Source organism: Musa acuminata, chromosome BXJ1-4 (genome assembly GCF_036884655.1).
Source record: "Musa acuminata AAA Group cultivar baxijiao chromosome BXJ1-4, Cavendish_Baxijiao_AAA, whole genome shotgun sequence".
Classification (NCBI taxonomy): domain Eukaryota; kingdom Viridiplantae; phylum Streptophyta; class Magnoliopsida; order Zingiberales; family Musaceae; genus Musa; species Musa acuminata.
Window position 1 is genome coordinate 11,184,729 of NC_088330.1, and position 21,003 is coordinate 11,205,731.

The following is a 21,003-nucleotide window of genomic DNA, read 5'->3' on the forward strand; positions in this document are numbered from 1 at the left end:
TTTATCATAAATGATAAAAAAAAACTTAAATTTATCCTCTCTAGTTAGATAGCATATAATAATGATATATCGAATGAATAGTCATCAGTATATCCCTTATCGTTAATCTATCAATTCAAAAATTATTGATTTAATTATTTTATAAAATCGATGAGTTTTGTTTTCAATCTTCAACGTACTGTTGAAATTTGAGATCGGAATTGTTCTTAAAAGAGAAAATATATATGTATGTTTGATCTCTCTCTAGTTCTCAAGGAACAGAGATGGATGACCAATTTGGGTGCATGGAAAGACGCGTCTCCATCCCCTAACGCGATCCCAATTGGTCACATCTCCCTCGGACAGAGAGTTCCCAATCAAAGCACAATGGATGAGACTGCAGCCCATCTCCCATGGAACAGTCGTGTCTTTTCCAGTCAGACTGACTACCTTCTCCCACTGCAAGTGTTTGTTTGTGCGAGGAAGACAAGCCCTAAGATTCAGCAACAGATGCTACTGTATCCTTCGACAAGGCTGCCAACTCCGGCAACGCTGGCTTTAACCCCACATGTCCGTAAAAGGAGTTATCATTCACGCCATGTTCGTCTGCCTCCTCCTCCATACTTGATCTTCAAGTCATCACATACGCACACACTCTCTCTCTCCTTCCTCCCTTTAATACCTATGGCGTGCTCTTTAAACAATGTTCTCTGCCCATAATGACTCGTAGTGAAACCTAAACAACTAGAAAAGGATCATAAAAGGGATGTCGACACATTCTTCAAGTCCTTCAACGAAGAGAATGATCGCGTTCTGAGAGACCGTGCATTCGTTTGCGGTCAACACATGGTTAGCGTAGGGGTGCACGACACTTACATGAGGTGAATGATGACTACTTATGTTGCCGGTCCCAACTAATGCACCCTTACCCTTCTTCACCTATCGAACTGCATGCCTTCCCGCCAATAAAGCCACCTCTCCACTGCACGCATCGGCATACGCATCCCATCCCACCGTTCTGCCTCCACCAGAAATGGCAAACCAGCACGTAGGAGAGGAGCAGGAAGCTCTTTTCCACTCCTCCCCATGCGCCCTTTACTACGTGCAGAGCCCTTCCGCTGCCTCCCACACCAACAGCCACCCGGCATCCGAGTCGGCCCTCCTCTCCCCCTTCACCCAGGAGAGCTTCCCCAACAACAGGAACCGCGACGAGGTGTCCCGCTTCACCCTCTCCCGCTACTCCTCCTCCCGCGGCTCCAACAACTCCTTCCTCCAGGAGAAGAAGGCCGGCTACGAGAGCCGCGTGAAGAAGGGGGAGCGTCAGCGCCTTCGCATCGTCGGCGTGAATGACGGTGAGGAGGACGGGGAGGGCACGCGAAGTGGCATGTGGAGGTTTGTTTCGCTCGACCCATCCTCCTCCTGCTGCTGTGTCGCGTTCCAGGTGACATGGAGGGTCATGTTCAGTGTGGGTTTCGCCTTTCTCGTGTTCTTCTTGGCCACGAAACCCCCACAACCCAACGTTTCTTTCAAGGTATTCGATCTATACACCCATGATGCAGCGCGGATCAGTCTGGGTTTACATGGATCGTCTTCTTGCCTTCAGATAACATCAGTCGAACAATTCAGCCTCAGAGAAGGCCTGGACAACACAGGTGTCGTGACCAAGATCTTGACCTGCAACTGCTCCATGGAGATGGCCGTGGACAACTACTCGAAGGTCTTCGGCTTGCACGTCCGCCCCTCCGCCATGGAGATGGCCTTCGAGCACATGAAGTTTGCAAGCTCACTGGTAAGTTTGCCGCCTGCTGTGCGTCCAAGGAGCCACGGGTTCTGACCTCTCTTCTTCCCTTCTCGCTGTCCACACTGCAGAGCGATGGATCATACATCGATACCGACTCTTCATCGGCACTGACTCTATACCTGGGCACCAAGAACAAGCCGATGTACGGGGCCGGGCGAAGCATGCAAGACATGCTTGAGTCAGGGCGAGGCCTGACACTGGTCGTTCGGGTCAGATCAAGATCGTGCTACCGGGTCATCGGAAACTTGGTTCGATCGAGTTATCGTCACGACGCGGAGTGTCAACTGGTTCTACGCGGCGCGTATGATGAGGGGGGCCACACCGTAATCTACAACAGCACCTGTTTCATCTCCACTGCTCATGCGTGATGATGATGATGATGATGATGATGATGAGATTATTTTTTGTGTGAAACGTTACGAATATATGTTTGTTCAGATGCAATACGCCTACTATAATTGCAAACATGTTTTATTCTCCCACACCTATATAATTAAATGAACAGAAAATAAGGCCAAAATTGTATAATGGCCTTAAGGATCTAATTCACCAAATAAGTGCAAGGCTTTAAGAACCAGAATAGGTCAGTTGAGCTCCCTTTGTCTGTGTCAGCAGCAACAGATAAACTGCTGCAGTGTTCATCAGTTACTGGTAATAATGCCTTCTTCTCCTCTCTGTCCTGCTCCGCCTCCTGAAACATCGCCCTCACCTAATCAAGCATTTTTTAGATGGAAGGAACGCAATCTAATAGATACTCGACGGAGAGGTTGTGATCGCATACCAGAGTTGCTGATTTAGAAGGTTTGCTGAGAGGAGATCTGCCATTGGCAGTGGCCTTTGGGTTCCTTGTACCGCGACTTGAAGGGGAAGCGAACCGCTGCGGCGTGGGGGGTGACGCTCTTACTTCCTTCACCGCTATGGGTTTCTCGATCTCAATCCTCACTGCCATTTTGCTGCTTTTCTTTGTTGATGATGAGTCATCTTTCCTGCAGACAATTTTACGAGCTCAATTCTTTCTGAATCCGTGGAAAACCGAGTGCAGATACTTATGTACGATTACTTTGGGGTCAGTGGCATTCTATCCTCTGCTTCTGAGTTGTGAACGATGTTGGCGACCTTCTTCTTGACTTGCTTCTTGGAATCTTCTTCAGCTGGAGGAGTCCTCCCGCGTCCGACCGCTATCTTCTTGAGCTCGTGGCAGAACTCGGAGATCTGGCTCAAGATGTCCTTCCCGGAGAACAGATTCCTGGCGGACAGTGTGCTCCTCAGCCGCGGCTGGGCCTTCCTCTGCTCCTGTACCTGGCTTTCCTTCTCAGCCTTCTGCTGGGCGCTCGACTTGATCATCTCTTTCACGGTGTTCCGTGCCTTGGGAGCACCAAATGGGCGGCTGGGACGTGGCGGCGTCGAACGATTCGGGTTTTGGTTCTCAAGATCTTCCCTGATTTGTTTCGTCGCGGCAGATTTGGTCTTGAGGGGAGAGGCTTGGAGGAGCGGGGCCGCGATCCCTGCTCTTCTCTTCAGGTTGTTCTCGTTTCTGAAACAGAAAGGGACGGAGGAGAGGAAGCCGGCGTCACTCCAACAGCATCTAAAGGAACCAGAAACAAAGAATCCACAGCCAATTCATTACCCGTGAACGCTGTTCCTCTCGCCGAGAGGCAGTCTCTCCGAGCTCGACCGCATCAATTTCGCCTAGTTTCGTTCCAATCAACCAAGCAAATTTCAAGGAACAATCAGATCAGAGCTACCAAAGAAAAAGGAAGAAAGAAGAATAGGAGGCTATGATTCGGACCTTGGGGCTCGGCGCTGCCGCAAGCTTGAAATCTTTGGCGGTCTTCGGATGCTTACAGTCTAGAAAGGAGGGAAGAAGGAAAGAAAGAAAGAGAGAGTTCAAGAATCGCAGGTTATTGAGAGAGCGACGGAGAGGCGATGGAGCAGGGGGCGTACCGGGTCGGCAGAACCAGGCGTCGTCGTCGACAGGGGATGCGTCGGGGCCGGTGAGATCGAGCCATTTGGGGGCGTTGATGTTCTCGTAGGCCTCGTCGCGCACGTACCTTGACTCGATGTTCTTCCAGTCGATGTCGGCGGGCTCCATCCCTCGCCGTTCCACGGGAGGAACGAATGGGGAAAGAGAAGCAGAGACCGGAAAGGGAAGCCACAGAACTCGAGACACCAGAGAGCGAGAGCGGGGTTTGTTGAGGAGGGGGTTTTGGTTAACCAAATCGATTCCGCGGAACGTTACGCCCCGTGTTAATTTTTCGACCGTTGGGGAATGGGTCCCGCCCTAGGTTTTATTGTGTTAATTATTTAGCGGAGCATCTGGGATCCTCTCTTCACCTACCTTCATTGTTGATATAACTTGCATCACATGTAACATGCAATTGTTGGAAACTAGAAAATTAGGACCTTCATGGTGAAGAACAAGAATGCAGATGAAAATTCCAGAGTTTGATTTGATTGCATAATGAGGTAAAGTGGTCAAAATTATTAACCTGCATCACCCAAACTCAAACACAATGAGCTTTTACTTGGGAGAATAAGAAGGCAAATAATTCATCATTCATTCATACGACAATCACCTAATCCTGACCAAATGATTGTAACAATTTTTACCTGTTCGGAATCTACAACTGTGTTTGTGCTTCCTACTGTGCATCACAAATACTAAGTACAACTGTGGAATCAATCAAGTTTGCTGTCTGATATTTCTGACACTGAAATGGAAAAATAAGGAAAACAAAGCAGCTTCTGCAGTAATTGGCTAAACACATCTCGGACGTTATATGCTAATCAGAAATCACTGGAGCTTTGGTTCCTCACATCGTACCTCGGCAAGGCAAATTGGGCATACCTACAAATTAAACAAAGAACTACTCAGCAATAGTGCAGAAAAAATTTCAACAATACCTTCATTGAATGATAAGAGTAGTTTCGGCTACCTTCTTGATACCAAGCCATCTTGTGACACAGGTGGAATGGTAGACATGCTTGCATGGAAGAATTATTTGTCGATCCCCTCTCTTATATTCCTTCTGGCAAATGACACACCTGGAACCAGAAAAATTGTAATTTTAACAGGACGAAACCAAGATAGCAAAAATGTTTCAATTTTCAATCATTGTATGGCACACATATATTGTGTATATACGTCCACGAGACTGGTATAAGTTCAAGTCATTGATGTGTTGACTGACAGAAGTCAAATGGCCAATGAACATTTTATACAAATTGTCGGAATCTCTGTATTGTTCAGAAATTGCATACTCTAAACTGATTGAGCCCAACAACATTATTTCGATGATGATCATGATGCTATTTATGCTGTGAAGGAAAGCAATATATATGCTTGATAGTCTGAGGCCCATGAGGATGAGGGTTTACCTCTCACGTTGTGATTTCTTTCTAGAAAAGAAGCTACACTTGTACTTTGTGACAGGAAGTGAAGCAATACATTCTTGAGTAAGACCACGACTTTGTGTTCCAACTGTCTCACCCAACTCCAGTAATTCCTGTATGTAAAAGTAGAAGTCAATTTCAAATTTATATCCGTGGGTGACAAAAATGATTATGGAGTATTAGTTGGTGGTTTAAGGATTCATCAGTCAAGTACCACACATTTATATAGACCATATTGATAGTGTCAACATACCATGCAGGTCCAGTCCAAGCATGGAATACCATATCGACCAGTATTTGAAAATTGGAACCTCAGTGGTCAATGCATTGCAAGAGTATATTTTGAATTTTTTGTTAGTCATTTTGAAAGGCTATATATATAACATTTTTTTCTGCTGAAATCTGATAAATTCATTTCTTCAGAGTCAAGTGACATTAGTTGAGCTAAATATTCATTTAGTCTTAAGATAAAATTCACTTGTGTCATGCTTTCCTTTTTATTTTGTCAACTTATGTTCCTCAATAGTGAGTAACAACTGATTGAACTAATGTGGTAACATACTTTATGACTCTCTATTTTCTGCTGATTTTTCCATCTATTATGTTTCTGTTTGTTACCAACAATACTCTTTCAATTAAAAAGTGCTTTGTATAAAGAAACGAAGTTTACATCTTTTGTTTTTTTTTCATGGAGTGCACAAAAGATGGTTATGAAATTGTCTTCACAATTCTGACTCTTTAGTTTCAAGTTTTCTTACTGGTTTGTGCCTAAAAGTTACTATATTGTGGAGTCATTTCAGCATACTACTATTGTTGAAAATTCCCTTGGAAAATGGTTGACAAACATTTTCTTTTGTTATTCTGCTTCTATCTTAAGTTGCCTATGCTTTATCATCAACTCTTCATGTCATACAAGAAACAGTTTCCTTGCAAAATAAAGAAGAAAATTATGAATTTATTAATTTTCCCTATTTTACTTCACCCATCTATGTTCCAAATAGCACACCTTAGACCATCCGCAAGATGTTCATTTTAGAAGTATCTGATTTCAAAAAGATCGCTTTCTCATGATAAAACACAACTTTTCCTACAAATAAATTGTGTTGATGTAATTGCAACATGGCACCAACAGTAGGCAGCGAGTAACAGCAATGACATGGAGTGCTTTGTGGGAAATAAGCTGTAACAAAAATATTTTCATTATACAAAATTAACCAATTTGCTCCATATAAATTTATGAAATAATAAAATTTGCCATCAATTTATGTATTAAATATTTTCTATTGCTAGTGGACCGCGCTGATGATATTTCCCATCCAGGTTTCTTTATTCCACACAACCAACTTTTACCAGAGTCTAGACAAAATTAAAATCTTCTCCATCCTTCAAAAAGAGTTTACCTAACTAAACCTTATAAAATCTCTAATGATGTGATTGCTATCAATAGAACTTCTCACATACACAGATACTTTATGTTTTCTATCATTAGTACATTCAATGATTCCAATTAGTTGCAAAACTGCCGGACTATAAGATGTATGGTGTTGGGTGGAAGCTGGCTAATCCCAATATCCTATAAAAGCACAGTCCCTTCTAGTGTTTGTTATGAATTTGATTATTTTGTGCATTTAATTTTTAATGAGAAAACAGAGCAATAAATCCCCCAGGGAAATTTTAAATAATAATATCAGATGACATATCTGAATGAGCTTGTTATTATTTCACTGAATCCAGAATCAAGTATTTAACCAGTCAAATTGAGCATGAATGTCAAGAACCTAGTTAACATCCTAACATGGTACATAAATCTATGTGAAATGGTCCGAGGATAAATAACAGACCTCATACGTCATGTTATCAGGATCAACATTGTCTTGCCAAATGACCTGTAACCATGTAAAAGGAAGAATTAGCAATCTGAGATACACAATTGAAGCTAATAAGTGAAAATTTATTTCTTGCATAGGCGACTCGGAAATCATATTTATTCTTGCTTATCAGTCATATTAGAATTTCTCAAGTGTCTAATTCAGTTTATATTTAACATTGAATTTTCATATATTTTTATTCTCATATTATATGATATTTATTGATGAAACAAAGAAATTTCTACAATATTCTTTTTTTTTTGTCACTCTAATCTCTCTTCCAAATTTTAATATATCTTCCAGTTCCCCTCTTCATCTATACTTTTTGTTTGATGAATATAATGAATCTAGACATATTAAAGGAGCTTCCAAAGTAATTCATCAAACCAAGTAGGAATTTCCTGCAACTAAGTACTTAGATGACTATCAAAAGACTAAAATGAACTTCTCAATTTTATTACCAAAGGTCAAAGTACATGCAACTATCAGGTTAATGATCAACAATCTGAACAGAATCGTGTCCCTTGACTGAATAAGAAATCCAATATGGAAAACCAAGCATGAAATGTTGCTAAAGCACCACCACAAGCATAGAAATAGAATAGGACATCTTTTTATTGGGAGATTAACACTTTGTTTTAATTTAAACTGCTTGTATGTCACATCAAAAAATCCTGGAATCTGTTTATGATGTAAAAGAATGTGCACACACGGCTATAGGAACAAAGAATTGGTTGCAAGTTTTAATCACAATACACATGGAAGAACTTCACACCTGAGAACCACTGGCATTCTGTTGCAGTTGAATGCCTGCATGAATATAAATAAAATTAATTTGTTGACATCATAAACCAGAAACTGATAAAGTTAATTAGACAAATGACTCGAAAGTGATAATTGTATTATCTAACATACAAAGATCGTCGATTGACTACTATGAAAATAATGTATACTGTCTTTAACAAAAGTTTCAGAATTCGCTTTGATTGGACTAATGGTTCTCTAGTTTCCTTTCGTATAACTTGAAATTATCAAAATTATAATCATACATAAGGAAGAAAGTTTGCCGAAGATTTACATACAATTGTTGGATAGTTTTCTATGTACTTAAATTTCCCAGATAAGAACATCAATGGAATGTACATGTAACAGAGAGTGATGCCTGATTGAGGTAATTTAATCTCCATTATCACACCACAACAAACAAACTATTATACCACTAAATCACAAAGCAGAAGATTTTTTCTTTGAAATAGAGGAACCTATCCTGAACAAACAAATTATCAAGCAGTTAATCCAGAGGCATTAAACAAACAAATATATAGATATCTTTCAAACCAAGTGATTGTATATCATCCATGATTGGTGTTTCAACAAATTTTCCAGTAGAACACTAGATACATATGGGAAACATGATGAACTGAAAAGTTACTTACATTCCTCAGTTCTAGGAGTTCTATTTGCATGAGCAAATTCATTGCTTTGCTGGGTCTGCTGTGGCAAGCCTAAGTTGTTCAAAGCTGCAGGGTTGTCCCATGCTCTCCTTCCTCCATCCAATCTTTGTGTATAATCATAGATATCAAAAGTGTGACCAAAATCATAATATGAATTATTAGAAGATCCAGAGAATCCATATTTGTATGGGTGCATCGTTGACCAGTATGTGTTTCCCTGCGATATTAATCACACATATATTTACTCAAAATGACTCAAGGATGAATATATATTATGATGCAGAGTTAAATTCTTCTTGGACACTAGCAAACATAAGTTACTAAAAACATGCATAGAAAGGCGATAATATAGTAGTAGTCTTGTGTTTTCACTAGAAACCAATACTTACTGATTTGTTCTGAAAAAAAAATAAAGAAAAAGTTCTCATCTTGCTTAGAAATCAAGTGTAAAACGACATTGCCTTGAAGGATGCAAATAGGAAAAGCACAAGTTTCTTATATTTTGTTAGGTACACTTGGGTAGAAGTCACATAAAATGCTTACTAGTGAATCTGAAAAATCAGCAGAAATAGCTTGCTGCTTGGTATTAAGGAACTCGATCATTACTTAATCAAACCGATTGACTGATCATGATATCGGCAATATTAAAATGTCCATATTTTAAACAGTTAGCAGAAGCATGAGTAATATTCATGTTACAAGATACTGGAAATAAATACACAACATTGTTCAAGCTACCTGGTCATGAATAGCTTCTGCAAGGACGGCATCAGCCTGAGCATAAGTGAGGCCTTCAAACAAATCCATCAAGCTTTCCGTAACAGTGTAAGGAAATCCAGTATTTATATAATGAACCTCCATCTGTCTGTTACCATCCATTTCTGTTAGAGCAAATCCTGCCAAGCGACAATCATCAAATTTTAACCACAAAGATCTGAAAACAAAAAGAACTACACAAAACAGGAACTAACATAAAAAAAGAATTGCTAAAGAAAGAAAATACAATTAACACGAACTGCAGATATGAAAAAATAGCTAATGAAAAGAAATGCAATCAAGGCCAACTGCTTATTTAAAGAGTATAATCAGGAAATAATAAAGTGTTCCTTTGTCGACAGGATTCAGAGTCGATCCAATTTGCCAGAAGATCGGGTAAAGGGCAAATCGTAACAGCGCATGCAAACCCAAGTTGCCCAACCTTGTCGCCTAATTCGTCAACGTGGCAAGTCATACTCCAACCAAGATTGAGATGGATTTTACATTTCAAAGATGTGCTTAGATTAAAAAGAAGAAAAAATTGGAATTGAGGTGAATTCGTTCGGTCAAATTGCTGAAATATGACGACTTTCCTCCGAGAGGCCCATTGTCCAGCTAAAATCTAACCTGTTGAAGTTGGTACCAACAATGAATCACCCACATGTGGCATCAAACTATAAACATCATCCCTTGTCAGAGATCAAGAAAAGCATGGATAAGCACACGATCTAGTGGGTATCAGAGTATCACGACATGATCTTTAAGAAAAGCACAAAGATCGCCGGAGTCCTGAACGGGAAGCGAGCATCCGCACCTCATTCGAACGCGATCGAGCAGGCTGCTTCGGCCTCCAGCGGAGGTCGAGGAACCGATCAACGCCGGCGAGAGGATCGCAGGTCGTGTGGCTGAAACAACAATGGCGATCGACTTAGAGGAAGATATGTTGTTGCGGGTGGGGGACGAGAAAGAGAGAGCGAGGGGGTTGGCCGGTCGTTGCGTGTTCGTTCACCCTCTTTATACACTCCCATCTCTCACTTCCCCTCTCCTCCTCGCTGCTTTTGTTTTCTTCCTACAAGCTTTCTTCATATCCATATCATTGTTGACGCTTTTGCATATACACCCTTACAAAGTTAATGAATACCATAAATGTCCCTATAAATTTGTATATTCATTAAAAAAATCATCTCAATCACTACTAAAATTATCAAAAACTATTATAAATTATCATTTTTTTTGTCATTAAATTACACAGAAAGCGTCGTCCCCAATTTGGTGGTTGTATCACTTACAACCATAATAACCAAACTTAATTGGCAGCATTCAACGACTATGAGGAGAAAACATTGGTTTACCGGCACCTAAATTGATCCACACCCAAATCGATGATGTGAGTCATCCAGGGATGGGACCCACGCACGCTGGAGTCGCTGCCCGGCCTTGGGACTCTTTTCCCTTGTTTTCGCCGAAAGGAGAGAACAGTGGTGGTGGTGGGTGGGGGCACGCATTCATCTCCCTTTGGCCGAGCGTGAAAGAGAGCATTGAATCAGGAGACATAGTAACGTGACGTGATGCTCTTTTACCAGTAACTTTATGTTCTCTGTGGGTCAGATCGATTGCTTGCTTGCTGTCGCCGATCCGCCGAAACCACGTTAAACGCAATGCCAAAGAGAAGGTGACAGTTTAATTAGTTGGATAACCATTGAGATCAATAGCTTTGCTTCACGTACGAGAGAGTGTGTGGTTGAGTGCCGGTCGCCAAATCTTGCCCACCTCGCACCCGTAAAGTAAGCTTTAATTCCGGTCACGACTCCATTATATCTGTCGTTAAGAGAAAGCTACAGTAGCTCGCAGAGGAGTACCGTTGTTGGTGGTGTGCTGGAGAAGCGGGGCAGCCTCCTCAACAAGCAAAGCAGCTTTCTTGGGTGGAGTGACAAAGAGAGAGAAGGGGAATCCAATGGTTGCTGAAAGGATGCTGAGCTTAAAGTGTGTACACAAGTGATTAGTACGAGTCTTCCACCTACAAGCCTTTCGCTTGAGATTTAGGTGGTAGAATGATGATGTCTTGTGACCGGCATCCTCATTCAATCAGGCATGGGGGATTCTGGGATAAGATTGTACATGTCCAGCAAATATTAATAATGGATCATTGGAATGAATGCTTGGCTTCAATGCTTCCCAGCTCAGAATGGGCTCCTCCACCGCACCAAAACAGTTCATGCTTTAGGCATGGCTACCTAACCCTCTCGGCGTGCCTCATCGCCTATACAAACCAAACCAGATCACCACCCCACCGCAACGCGTACAACCATGAGACCCCTTGTACCTCTTCTCTTTCTCCTCCTCTCCGCCGTCGTCTCTACCTCTCACGCTCTCGCTTCCGCCCCGTCTTCCCGGAAGGCTCTCGGTGGCTGGACCCCCATCAAGAACACCGACGACCCCCACGTCCGCGAGATCGCCGAGTTCGCCGTCGCCGAGCACAACAAGCAGGCGAATGCCAGTCTCGCCTTGAGCAAGGTGGTGAAGGGCGAGACGCAGGTGGTGGCCGGGACGAACTACCGCCTGGTGCTGCAGGTGAAAGATGCAAGCGGCGCGCGGGTGAAGTACCAGGCGGTGGTGTGGGAGAAGCCATGGGAGAACTTCCGCCAGCTCACCTCCTTCAAGCTGGTCAAGAGCTAATTACTACGTGCAGCAGGGTTTGTGTTCGTCATGGAAGCTTGCATTGTGTACCTTAACAGCGTCTTCTTCTCACTATTATAACGATAGTCTTATGCTTAAACGAGTATTTTCGTGGGACCAATATTGAATCTGAGAAGAACTGTTCATGGTTGTGGTTTGTGAGAAAGGATAAGATCACGAGGGATGAGTTGTAGTCCTCTTCTGCGTGATGGAGATCCGTGACAGAGCATGGCCAGCTCTCTGCAGAAAGCATATGTTCCATCATATGCAGATGATGCTGGGATTCATATGCCCCTGCTTGCGGCTGGGCCCTGTGAGTTGGAACAAAGGGATGCCCACCGTCTGCCTCTGCTCTACTTTGTTGCTAGAAGCTACCAGCTTTATCCAGTAACACTGATTTTTTGGATAATAGTCTAAGCTAAAAATATGTTAGGGCAATACTAAGGTAGGGTTAGTATAAATTACATATTTCTCTGTTATATATATATATATATATATATATATATATATATATATATATATATATATATATATATATATAGTTAGTTAGTTAGTTAGTTAGTTAGTTATACCTTAATACCATGATTTTTATAGGTTTGATTAAACTTTTTTGAAGTAAATTCATCATCCTTATTAATCAAAAATCATTTTTTTATTCATTAAAACCAACTAAAATAATTTTTTTGTCAATTATTATGATGTAAGAAAATTTTTTATCATAAAATTTTATCATTAAAAATTATTTTCATCAAATCTATGTAATAAAGGATGTCTAAAATTATAACAAATTTATTATTTATATATCTAATTTTTTATTTTCAATTTAGATGATCTTTTTATTTGTCCAATGTTTTTCTTTTTCTATCAATCATCAGAAAGAATATGATTAATTTGAAGGTGTTAGCTACTCTAATTGGTAAAGATTTTGAAAGGTTATCGTAAAATCTTTTAAAAGAAAAAATCATGATCACTTTTGATTGTTCATCTCCTATTATCTTTTTATAGTGTAGTTAGTGTATCTTCCTTGCATTTGAAACTCATCATATCCCAGTATATCTCCTTTGATTATTGTCCTAATTAGCAATATTAAGAATCAAGCCCACTGTTAGGACTAAACTCATCGTATCGGAAAATTACTTTAAAATGTTAAGGATTTGCATTGGTTAAGAACGAAGGATATTTTTAAACATAAATAATATTATTTTGATTTTGATGAATTCATGCAGTAGAATAGTCTTTAGAGTAGTGTAAATATAAATTATCATTTTTTTTATGTGACTTAACATTGGGGCGATTCAATCCATTGATAAATGGTGCCCCATTTGCCGGAAATGGAGCCCACTCTCGAGACTCACACGCATCGGTCAAACCGTGGGCGACACGTCACACGTAGATATATTAGAATAACCGCGAAGTCTCTGTCGGCATTTAGCGGCCGCATTTGGATTCGAACTCGGCCGCGTACGAGCGCCAATGAAGTTGGTTCACGTGCGTGCGGCGTTGCTGCTTTAAATGCGCCCACAAATGCCCACGTCTCCGCGCACAGTTACATCCATCGATCGCCATGAGATCCCTTCTTCCTCTTCTTCTCTGTTCCCTTCTGGCCTCCACCGTCTTCGCCACCTCCCACGTTCTGGATCCCCCTCGTAAGGGGCTCGACGGCGGATGGACGGCGATCGAGGACCTCAAGGACCCCCACGTCCGCGAGATCGCCGAGTTCGCCGTCTCCGAGAACAACAAGCTGGAGAAGACCAACCTCACGCTGAGGAAGGTGGAGGGGGGCGAGACCCAGGTGGTGGCCGGGACGAACTACCGGCTCGTGTTGGAGGTGAGAGATGGTAGCGGCGCGTCGGCGAGGTACGAGGCGGTGGTTTGGGAGAAACCATGGGAGAGCTTCAAGCAGCTCGCGTCCTTCCACAAACTGGTGAGCAGCAGATCTGTGCATGAAGCTTTTTGCATCGTTATTTCCTTTATGTCACTGATAGCTTCGAGTCAACAGACAAGGAGAAGTGCACCAATCTGATCTCACATCCCACGCAGTCAAAAGTCAACACTCCTGAGACAAAAACTCGACTCATCTCTGATTCCTTATATGATTTCATCTATCCCAATTTCTTAGTCGACCTCTCTCTGCCTAATATGTGACGTTTGTCTTCTCATCCTCACTCCCCCTTTGTCTCTTCTCACAAAGGTGATCGTCGGCGGCTGGACCCCGATCAAGAACATCAGCGACCCCGACGTCGGTGAGATTGCAGAGTTCGCCGTCGCCGAGCACAACCATGAGGCCGGGACCAATCTTACTCTGTGCAAGGTGGTTAAAGGCGAGACCCAGGTGGTGGCGGGGATCAACTACAAGCTGGTGATCGAGGCCAAAGACGGCGGTGTCGGCGTGGTGTCAGAGTACGAGGCGGTGGTTTGGGAGAAGACATGGGAGCACTTCAGGAGGCTCACGTCCTTCAAGCTGCTTGAGGCCCACTAAGTTCACATGAGAAGGTTGCGTCATGTCGTCGCGCGCTTATGCTGCTAATGCGACTAATAAGATCGATTAGTCTCAGAAAAGAAACACTAGCTGTCGTTGGGAGCTTTTCCTCGATGCCTTTGAGCATCTTCCTGAAGGGGGTTTTCCAGCATATTGGCAATGGCTCTTCGACTTATATCCTCTCGACGTTTTGCAATGTTGAGACGCTTAATGATCTTATTGTGGATTCTGCTTGGAATGTGTCTTTCAGGAAAATAACCTTCCTCCCTCGTCTTCACTGTCAATTCTCTCAATAATCTGCAGATCCTCTCCTATCCTTGATGGAGCCCCTCACCAGCTAAGAAAGCGTGAACCTCATTATTCACCTCAACTGAACTATATGCTGGTGTTTTCCTTAACCCTCTGTCCATCATCAGTTTCTTAACCCCCACCATTTGATCCCACTTCCCATCAAAAGCATAGATATTCGAGAGAAGGTTATAGTATCCAGCATGCTCGGCCTCTTGTTTTAGTAGGATCCGTGCTGCCATCTCTCCCATGTCGATGTCGTGGTGGATTGCACAACCAGCAAGCAATGCACACCAAACGTGAGGGTCAACAGGGCCTGGCATGCGTTCAATGAGCCTGAAGGCTTCTTCCAACTCTCCAGTTCGCCCGAGGAGATCAACCATGATACCGCAATGCTCTGAAGTAGGTGTGACCCCGTAAACACGGCTCATGCTATCAAATATCCTTCTCCCTTGCTCAACCAAACCAGCATGGCTGCAGGCAGACAATAACGTCATGAATGTGACAGCACTGGGTGTAATCGATGACTGAATCATACGCTCAAACGTCGCAATTGCCTTCGTTCCAAGACCGTGCATTCCATATGCAGCTATCATAGAACTCCAGAGCACCGCATCCTTCTCACTCACTGTTTCGAACACTTGGACAGCATTACCCAAGCTGCCAGACTTGGAGTACAAATCTACGAGCGCTGCACCAACGAAGACCTTATTGTCGAAACCACTTTTGATCAAGTAGCAATGGAGACAAACAGCTTGGCGTAGAACTCCCAACAGCGAACTTGCTGTCAGGACCTTCACCATTGTGACGGCATCAGGATTAGGTCCATCCGATAACATGTCCTGGAACACTTTCAGTGCCTCATTGGCCATACCATTTTTGGCATAGCCACCTATGACAGCAGCCCACGAGACCACATCTTTCTTCGGCATTCCATAGAAGATATCTATTGCTTCGGTATAACATGAACACTTCATGTACATGTCAACAAGAGCAGTGGAAACAACCAGCTCTGAGTCGTATCCTCTTTGAGTTGCATACTCATGAACTTTTCTTCCTTCACCAAGATCGAGAGCCAGCGTGCACGCTCGAAGCACGCTAACCAAAGTGATGGAATTGGGTTCTACTCCTACCTCGATCATCCTCTTGTAAACATCCAGAGCTTCCACGGCATTCCCGTTTTGAGAATAACATGAAATCATACAACTCCATGTGATGACATCTCTCTCGGGCATCATGTCGAACAGCTTCCTCGTCATTCTAATCTCGCCCAACTTTGCGTACATGTTCAAGACGGAATTCGCCAGCGACAAGGCATATTGGAAGCCCATTCGAACCAAAAACCCATGGCAAGATTTCCCAGACCGAAGATCCCCCAATTGCCCGATTGCAGAAACCACGCTGATCAGGGTGACAGGAACAGGAGCCACACCTTCTCCCACCAGCATCCTGGAAAAGAACGATACAGCCTCTTCAGCGTTGCCATTCTGCTGATATCCGGTGATCACTGAAGTCCGAAGCACGACGTCCGGATCAGGAAACCCGTCTAACACTGCGACAGCGTCGCCCATCTCCCCACACTTGGAATACATCTCCGCAAGAGATGAACCGACGAACAAATCAGAGCAGGCCTGTTGCATCTTGACCACGAGGCCATGGATGGCTTGGCCATGCCGGAGTGCTGAAAGTCCGGCGCACGCTCTGAGCACAATAGACAACGTGAAGTTGTCTGGGCGGTCAGACAAGGACGTCACCGCGGTCATGCGGCGGAAGAGGTGGAGCGTCTGTGGCAACTGACGAGCACCGAGGTGGGCTCGCAGCACGGCGTTGTATAGGAAAGTGTTTGGGTGAGGGATTTCGTCGAAAATCTTGCGGGCGTCTTGGACGTGACGGAGTTTCGAGTACGCAGAGGCGAGACGGGTGGCGAAGAAGCAGTCTACGGCGGCGAGAAGACCGGAGCGCAGGAGAAGGGAGTGGAGCTGAGCTATGGAGTTGGCCTCGATGCAGGATGCAAATAGGTTGGACAGGCATTCCCTGCTTCTCATGTCTCTTCTACCGAAGCAGCCTTCACGAGTTACCCCTCTCTCTCTCTCTCTCTCTCTCTCTCTCTCTCTCTATATATATATATATATATATATATATATATATTCAAAGGAGATAAAACTTCGATTAACTCAGAGTATGGTACAACATACGCCTTATTATTCAGTAAAGACTTAGAATTAGATTTAACCTGATAGAATAATTAATTTATCAATTTTATGGAGACTGAATTAATATGTTTAAAATTAAATTTTAAATAATAAATCTATCAGACATAAATAAAATTTTATTTTTATTTCCTTATGATGTGGGATTAAATTGAAGTGTTATATTTTGAAAAAGCTTATAATAATGTTAGTACTAAGCCAAGGTGGTTATTAAGAATTAATTCAACATTAATAGCGATCATATATCAAATTGGAGGGTTACAAAGTAATAATTTACTAAGTTAATTATTTTATCAATATTGAGTGATCGATCTTATTTAACATCCTCTATATTATAATCTAGTAAAGATGAGTTTCTCTTTATGTATTAGTCAATAGGAAAAATTATTATAGTTGAATAAATTTTTTTTCTCTTTATATATTAAAATTGATTCTTCATCAAAATACTAACGTGTTACCAAAAATAAATATTAACCAGAGCAGTATAAATAATAGAACAATAAATCAATCATAAAGTGAGACATCAAATTTTTTTTATATGAAAAACCTAATGCGAAAAAAACTATGAAACTGTAATCCACTTCAAACTTCCATTATCACCGATAATAATAACAGATTTATAATAAATCTTCTCCAAAATAACTAAATGATCATAATAACATCAAAAATAAATATATTTTAGCTCAACAATAACATATCATCATCACCATAAATGGATTTCATAAAAGAAAAATTTTATATCTCACCAAGTGGGTAATATAGAAAAAGATCTTAGAGATGATAAACAGCGTATCGACACCGTTAGGATTGTAGAGCTTGTTGTAACAATACTTCACATAAAATTTAGGCTAAAACCAACGAAGTTTAGCCACTTGATCGTCTAACAAAAAGTCTCAAAATCTAACTTTCTCTCTTTGTTCCTTTTCTGCGTCACTATAGTTTTCGGCATGTCTCTCTCTCGGGCATGTTTTCATTTTTCTTTTTTTTTTAATAAATTAGATTTAGGCTCAATACCCAAATCAATAATCTAAGCCCACCTATGAGTTGGACTCAATAATTCTCCCTCTCCAGCTCATATGGTGAGCAGTATTAAGCCCGCTCTTCGCCTACCTACTTTAAGTTTCTCCTTAGATAAATATTTGGATAACATGCCTAATTCATTTTCATTGGTATGCACCTTTTCTAAGTTAATTCTTTCATCTCAAGCACATCACGAATCCAGTAAAATCTTACATAAATATATTTGATTTAGAATTATATGTTGAATTCTTGGAGAGGTGAATGATACTAACCATCATAGTAAATAATATATCCTTCCTGTTTCAAACCCAATTCTTGTAGAAACTTTTTCACCCACAAAGCTTTCTTATAGGCTTCAATAATTATTATGTATTCTATTTCTGTGGTTGATAGAGTAATACAATTATGTAACTTATACTGTTAAGAGATTGCTCCCTCTACAAATGTTATTAAGAACTCTAAAGTGGACTTCTTGGAATCAATATCACCTGCTATGTCTGTATTTGTGTATCCCTCTAATACAGGTTCACCACTTCTAAAATATAAATACAACTTGGAAGTACCTCTTAGATATCTTAATATTTATTTCACTATTGTCAAATGTATCTTACCAAGATTAGAGAGAAATCGATTGACAACTCCAACTGCATGAGCTATATCTGACTTAGGACAAACCATAGCATACATCAAACTGCCTATCGCAGATGAGTAAGGTACTTTGAACATTTCTTCTTTTTCTTTCTCACTTGTAAGATATTATTTCGAACTAAGCTTGAAATAACCTACTAGTAGAGAACAAATTGTTTTAGCTTTGCTTATATTAAATCTTTCAAGAACTTTTTCAATATAAATATCTTGAGATCGTAAAATCTTTCCATTATTTCTATCACGAAGAATCTCTATATCAAGTATTTGTTTTGTCGATACTGAGTCTTTCATGATAAAAAATTACTTAGATCTCTTTTAAACTTCTCAATTTTACCAGCATCATGATCAACAATCAACATATCATCAATATATAGTAGGAGAATAATAAAATCATCATCTAAAAACTTTCTTGTAAACACATGATGATTAGATGTAGTTCTATTTTTTCTTTGGCTCATCATAAAGGAATCAATCTTCTTATACCACTATTTGAATGCTTGTTTGAGTCCATATAAGTTTTTTTTAAGCTTACACACTAGATTTTCTTTTCCTTTGACTTTGAAACATTTTAGTTGCTCAATGTAAATTTCTTCTTCTAAGTTACTATAAAGAAATATAGTTTTCACATCAACTTACTCAAATTCTAAGTTCAAGCGGGCAATCAAACCAAGAACAACTCGGATAGAAGATACTTTCACCACAGAAAAAAATATTTCTTCAAAGTCAATACCTTTCTTCTAACTGAATCCTTTCATAATTAATCGTGCCTTGTATCTTTGTTGTAAGCTATTATTTTCGATCTTCAATTTATAAACTTATTTATTCTTGAGAGTTTTTTTCCCTTTAAATAACTTTACCAAGTAATATGTGTGATTCTTAAACAAAGATCTAATCTTTTCTTATATGGCTTTAACCCAATCATTCTTGTGCTTATATAGAAGAGTCTCTTAGTAAATATATAGCTCTCCTCAGTAAGCATAACATACTCATATAAAAGATATCTTGTAGATGGTTGTCACTTTCTTATTGGTTTTATGCTAGTCATAGGCGCCCAGCAAGCCAATCACGTGAGTGATGGCACGTGTGACTTGATACAGAATCTTTGTTGCTTATTATATTTTGGCATATATCACTTTATATATATATATATATATGTGATGTCGTTGGATTTGTGCAATGGGAATCAGATCGTGATGAGATCACGAAAATGAGATCGATTCACCTTTTCACCTTTAAACACATATCCTAAATAATCCCGGTCATAGGTTACTCGAGAGGGACATCATGATAACTGGACAGACTGGTGTGCTGTATACCCGTCCATATGATGGATGCAGCGGGTCTCATAGCTGCTCATGTAGGGACACTAGGGATACAGTACAGGTGCTCATTGGAGAATGAGTTCATTGATTGATCCACTTACGGAATGTTGGATGGTTGATGATGCCTTATTGTCAAACAGCGATTCCGTAGTCCTAGTGGTATATCTGGTCCTTAGACTTAAGACACCAAGGATGTCCTGTATGAGTGCTTCACTCTTTGATACCAGACTTATAGGTTTGGTTGTCTCAGATCTAGTACAACTGGTCATTGGGAGTGGTAGTCGATCTTACGAGGGCTATTGAGTGTCAATAGAGGATCATCCACTCTCGGCGTCATGAGAGGAATATCTCATGTGATCTTGCTCAGACAAATCATTGGCTAGGGTCATTCGGGTTGAGAGAGAAATAGTTCTCCGGGAGAATCCGATTAGAGCGAGACTCGAGTAGAAACCGTATGGGTCTGACAGCACCATGCTTGATATATGGTCTCTGGGATATTAGATGGATGAGGGACTATAGGTACACGGTAACTGAGGACAGACAGGTCCAATGGATTGGATTCCCCTATATCGTCTCGGGACTATGGCGTAGTGGCCTAGTACGTCCGTAGTTGATGAGTCAAGTGAATTATTACAGAAATAATAATTCACTGAGTTAGAAGGAGTTCTGACAGGTATGACTCACGGCCAGTTCGATATTGGGCCTAGAGGATCACACACATATGGTAGGTATTGCGATGAGTAGAGGTTCAGATATGAGATATCCGACGGAGCCCTTGTCTTATTGGATATTCAATAAGCCCCTGAATTATTGGATCCCATGGACGAGATCCAATAAGAGCCCATGAGAGATTATTGGATAGAGATCTACTAATCTAAAAGGCTTGGGTTATTGGATGTAGATCCAATACCCACTAGGCAAAGATCCATTAGGGTTTGATAGGGGACCTCTATAAATAGGAGGGACTCAGAGCCTCATAGGCTAGAGCCTTTGCTTGCCTCTCCTATTCTCCTTCCTCTCTCCACCTCATAGCAGGCCTGAAGTTTTGAGGAGCGTCGTCGCAGCCCTGCTGTGTGGATCACCGCTAGAGAGGAGGACGCTTGACCTCC

At 41.3% G+C, this 21,003-nt stretch overlaps 6 protein-coding genes across 7 annotated transcripts; 3 read left to right on the plus strand and 3 right to left on the minus strand.

Moving 5' to 3' along the window:
• Positions 1-905: 905 nt before the first annotated feature.
• On the plus strand, positions 906-2,451 carry LOC135648669 (uncharacterized). Its single transcript, XM_065166553.1, has 3 exons — positions 906-1,510; positions 1,583-1,768; positions 1,849-2,451. Exons 1-3 carry the CDS (start codon positions 1,013-1,015, stop codon positions 2,146-2,148), a joined length of 984 nt encoding a protein of 327 aa, XP_065022625.1. The 5' UTR covers positions 906-1,012; the 3' UTR covers positions 2,149-2,451.
• On the minus strand, positions 2,322-3,872 carry LOC135648674 (uncharacterized). 2 transcript variants are annotated; one of them, XM_065166568.1, is made up of 6 exons: positions 3,725-3,872; positions 3,570-3,628; positions 3,408-3,469; positions 2,841-3,314; positions 2,562-2,766; positions 2,322-2,471 (listed from the first exon to the last, which is right to left on the minus strand). In XM_065166568.1, the coding sequence occupies exons 1-6, from the start codon at positions 3,870-3,872 to the stop codon at positions 2,322-2,324; spliced, it is 1,098 nt and encodes a 365-aa protein (XP_065022640.1). The 2 variants fall into 2 exon arrangements, with proteins under 2 accessions (XP_065022640.1, XP_065022637.1); XM_065166565.1 differs by having other exon boundaries at positions 2,322-2,489.
• A 442-nt stretch (positions 3,873-4,314) lies between these two features.
• Positions 4,315-10,299, minus strand: LOC135583623 (E3 ubiquitin-protein ligase BIG BROTHER-like). The gene is made up of 8 exons (XM_065166576.1): positions 10,066-10,299; positions 9,234-9,391; positions 8,478-8,712; positions 7,817-7,851; positions 7,015-7,059; positions 5,159-5,286; positions 4,717-4,825; positions 4,315-4,628 (listed from the first exon to the last, which is right to left on the minus strand). Exons 2-8 carry the CDS (start codon positions 9,372-9,374, stop codon positions 4,575-4,577), a joined length of 747 nt encoding a protein of 248 aa, XP_065022648.1. The 5' UTR covers positions 9,375-9,391; positions 10,066-10,299; the 3' UTR covers positions 4,315-4,574.
• Positions 10,300-11,415: 1,116 nt separating this feature from the next.
• On the plus strand, positions 11,416-12,027 carry LOC135672426 (cysteine proteinase inhibitor 1-like). The gene has a single exon (XM_065180907.1). It carries the CDS (start codon positions 11,559-11,561, stop codon positions 11,925-11,927), a length of 369 nt encoding a protein of 122 aa, XP_065036979.1. The 5' UTR covers positions 11,416-11,558; the 3' UTR covers positions 11,928-12,027.
• A 1,386-nt stretch (positions 12,028-13,413) lies between these two features.
• Positions 13,414-14,635, plus strand: LOC135648697 (cysteine proteinase inhibitor 1-like). Its single transcript, XM_065166594.1, has 2 exons — positions 13,414-13,851; positions 14,119-14,635. The coding sequence occupies exons 1-2, from the start codon at positions 13,492-13,494 to the stop codon at positions 14,404-14,406; spliced, it is 648 nt and encodes a 215-aa protein (XP_065022666.1). The 5' UTR covers positions 13,414-13,491; the 3' UTR covers positions 14,407-14,635.
• LOC135648690 (putative pentatricopeptide repeat-containing protein At3g01580) lies at positions 14,493-16,783 on the minus strand. The gene is given in 1 exon segment (XM_065166583.1): positions 14,493-16,783. A coding segment is annotated over 1 exon segment (2,247 nt). The 5' UTR covers positions 16,740-16,783.
• Positions 16,784-21,003: the final 4,220 nt, after the last annotated feature.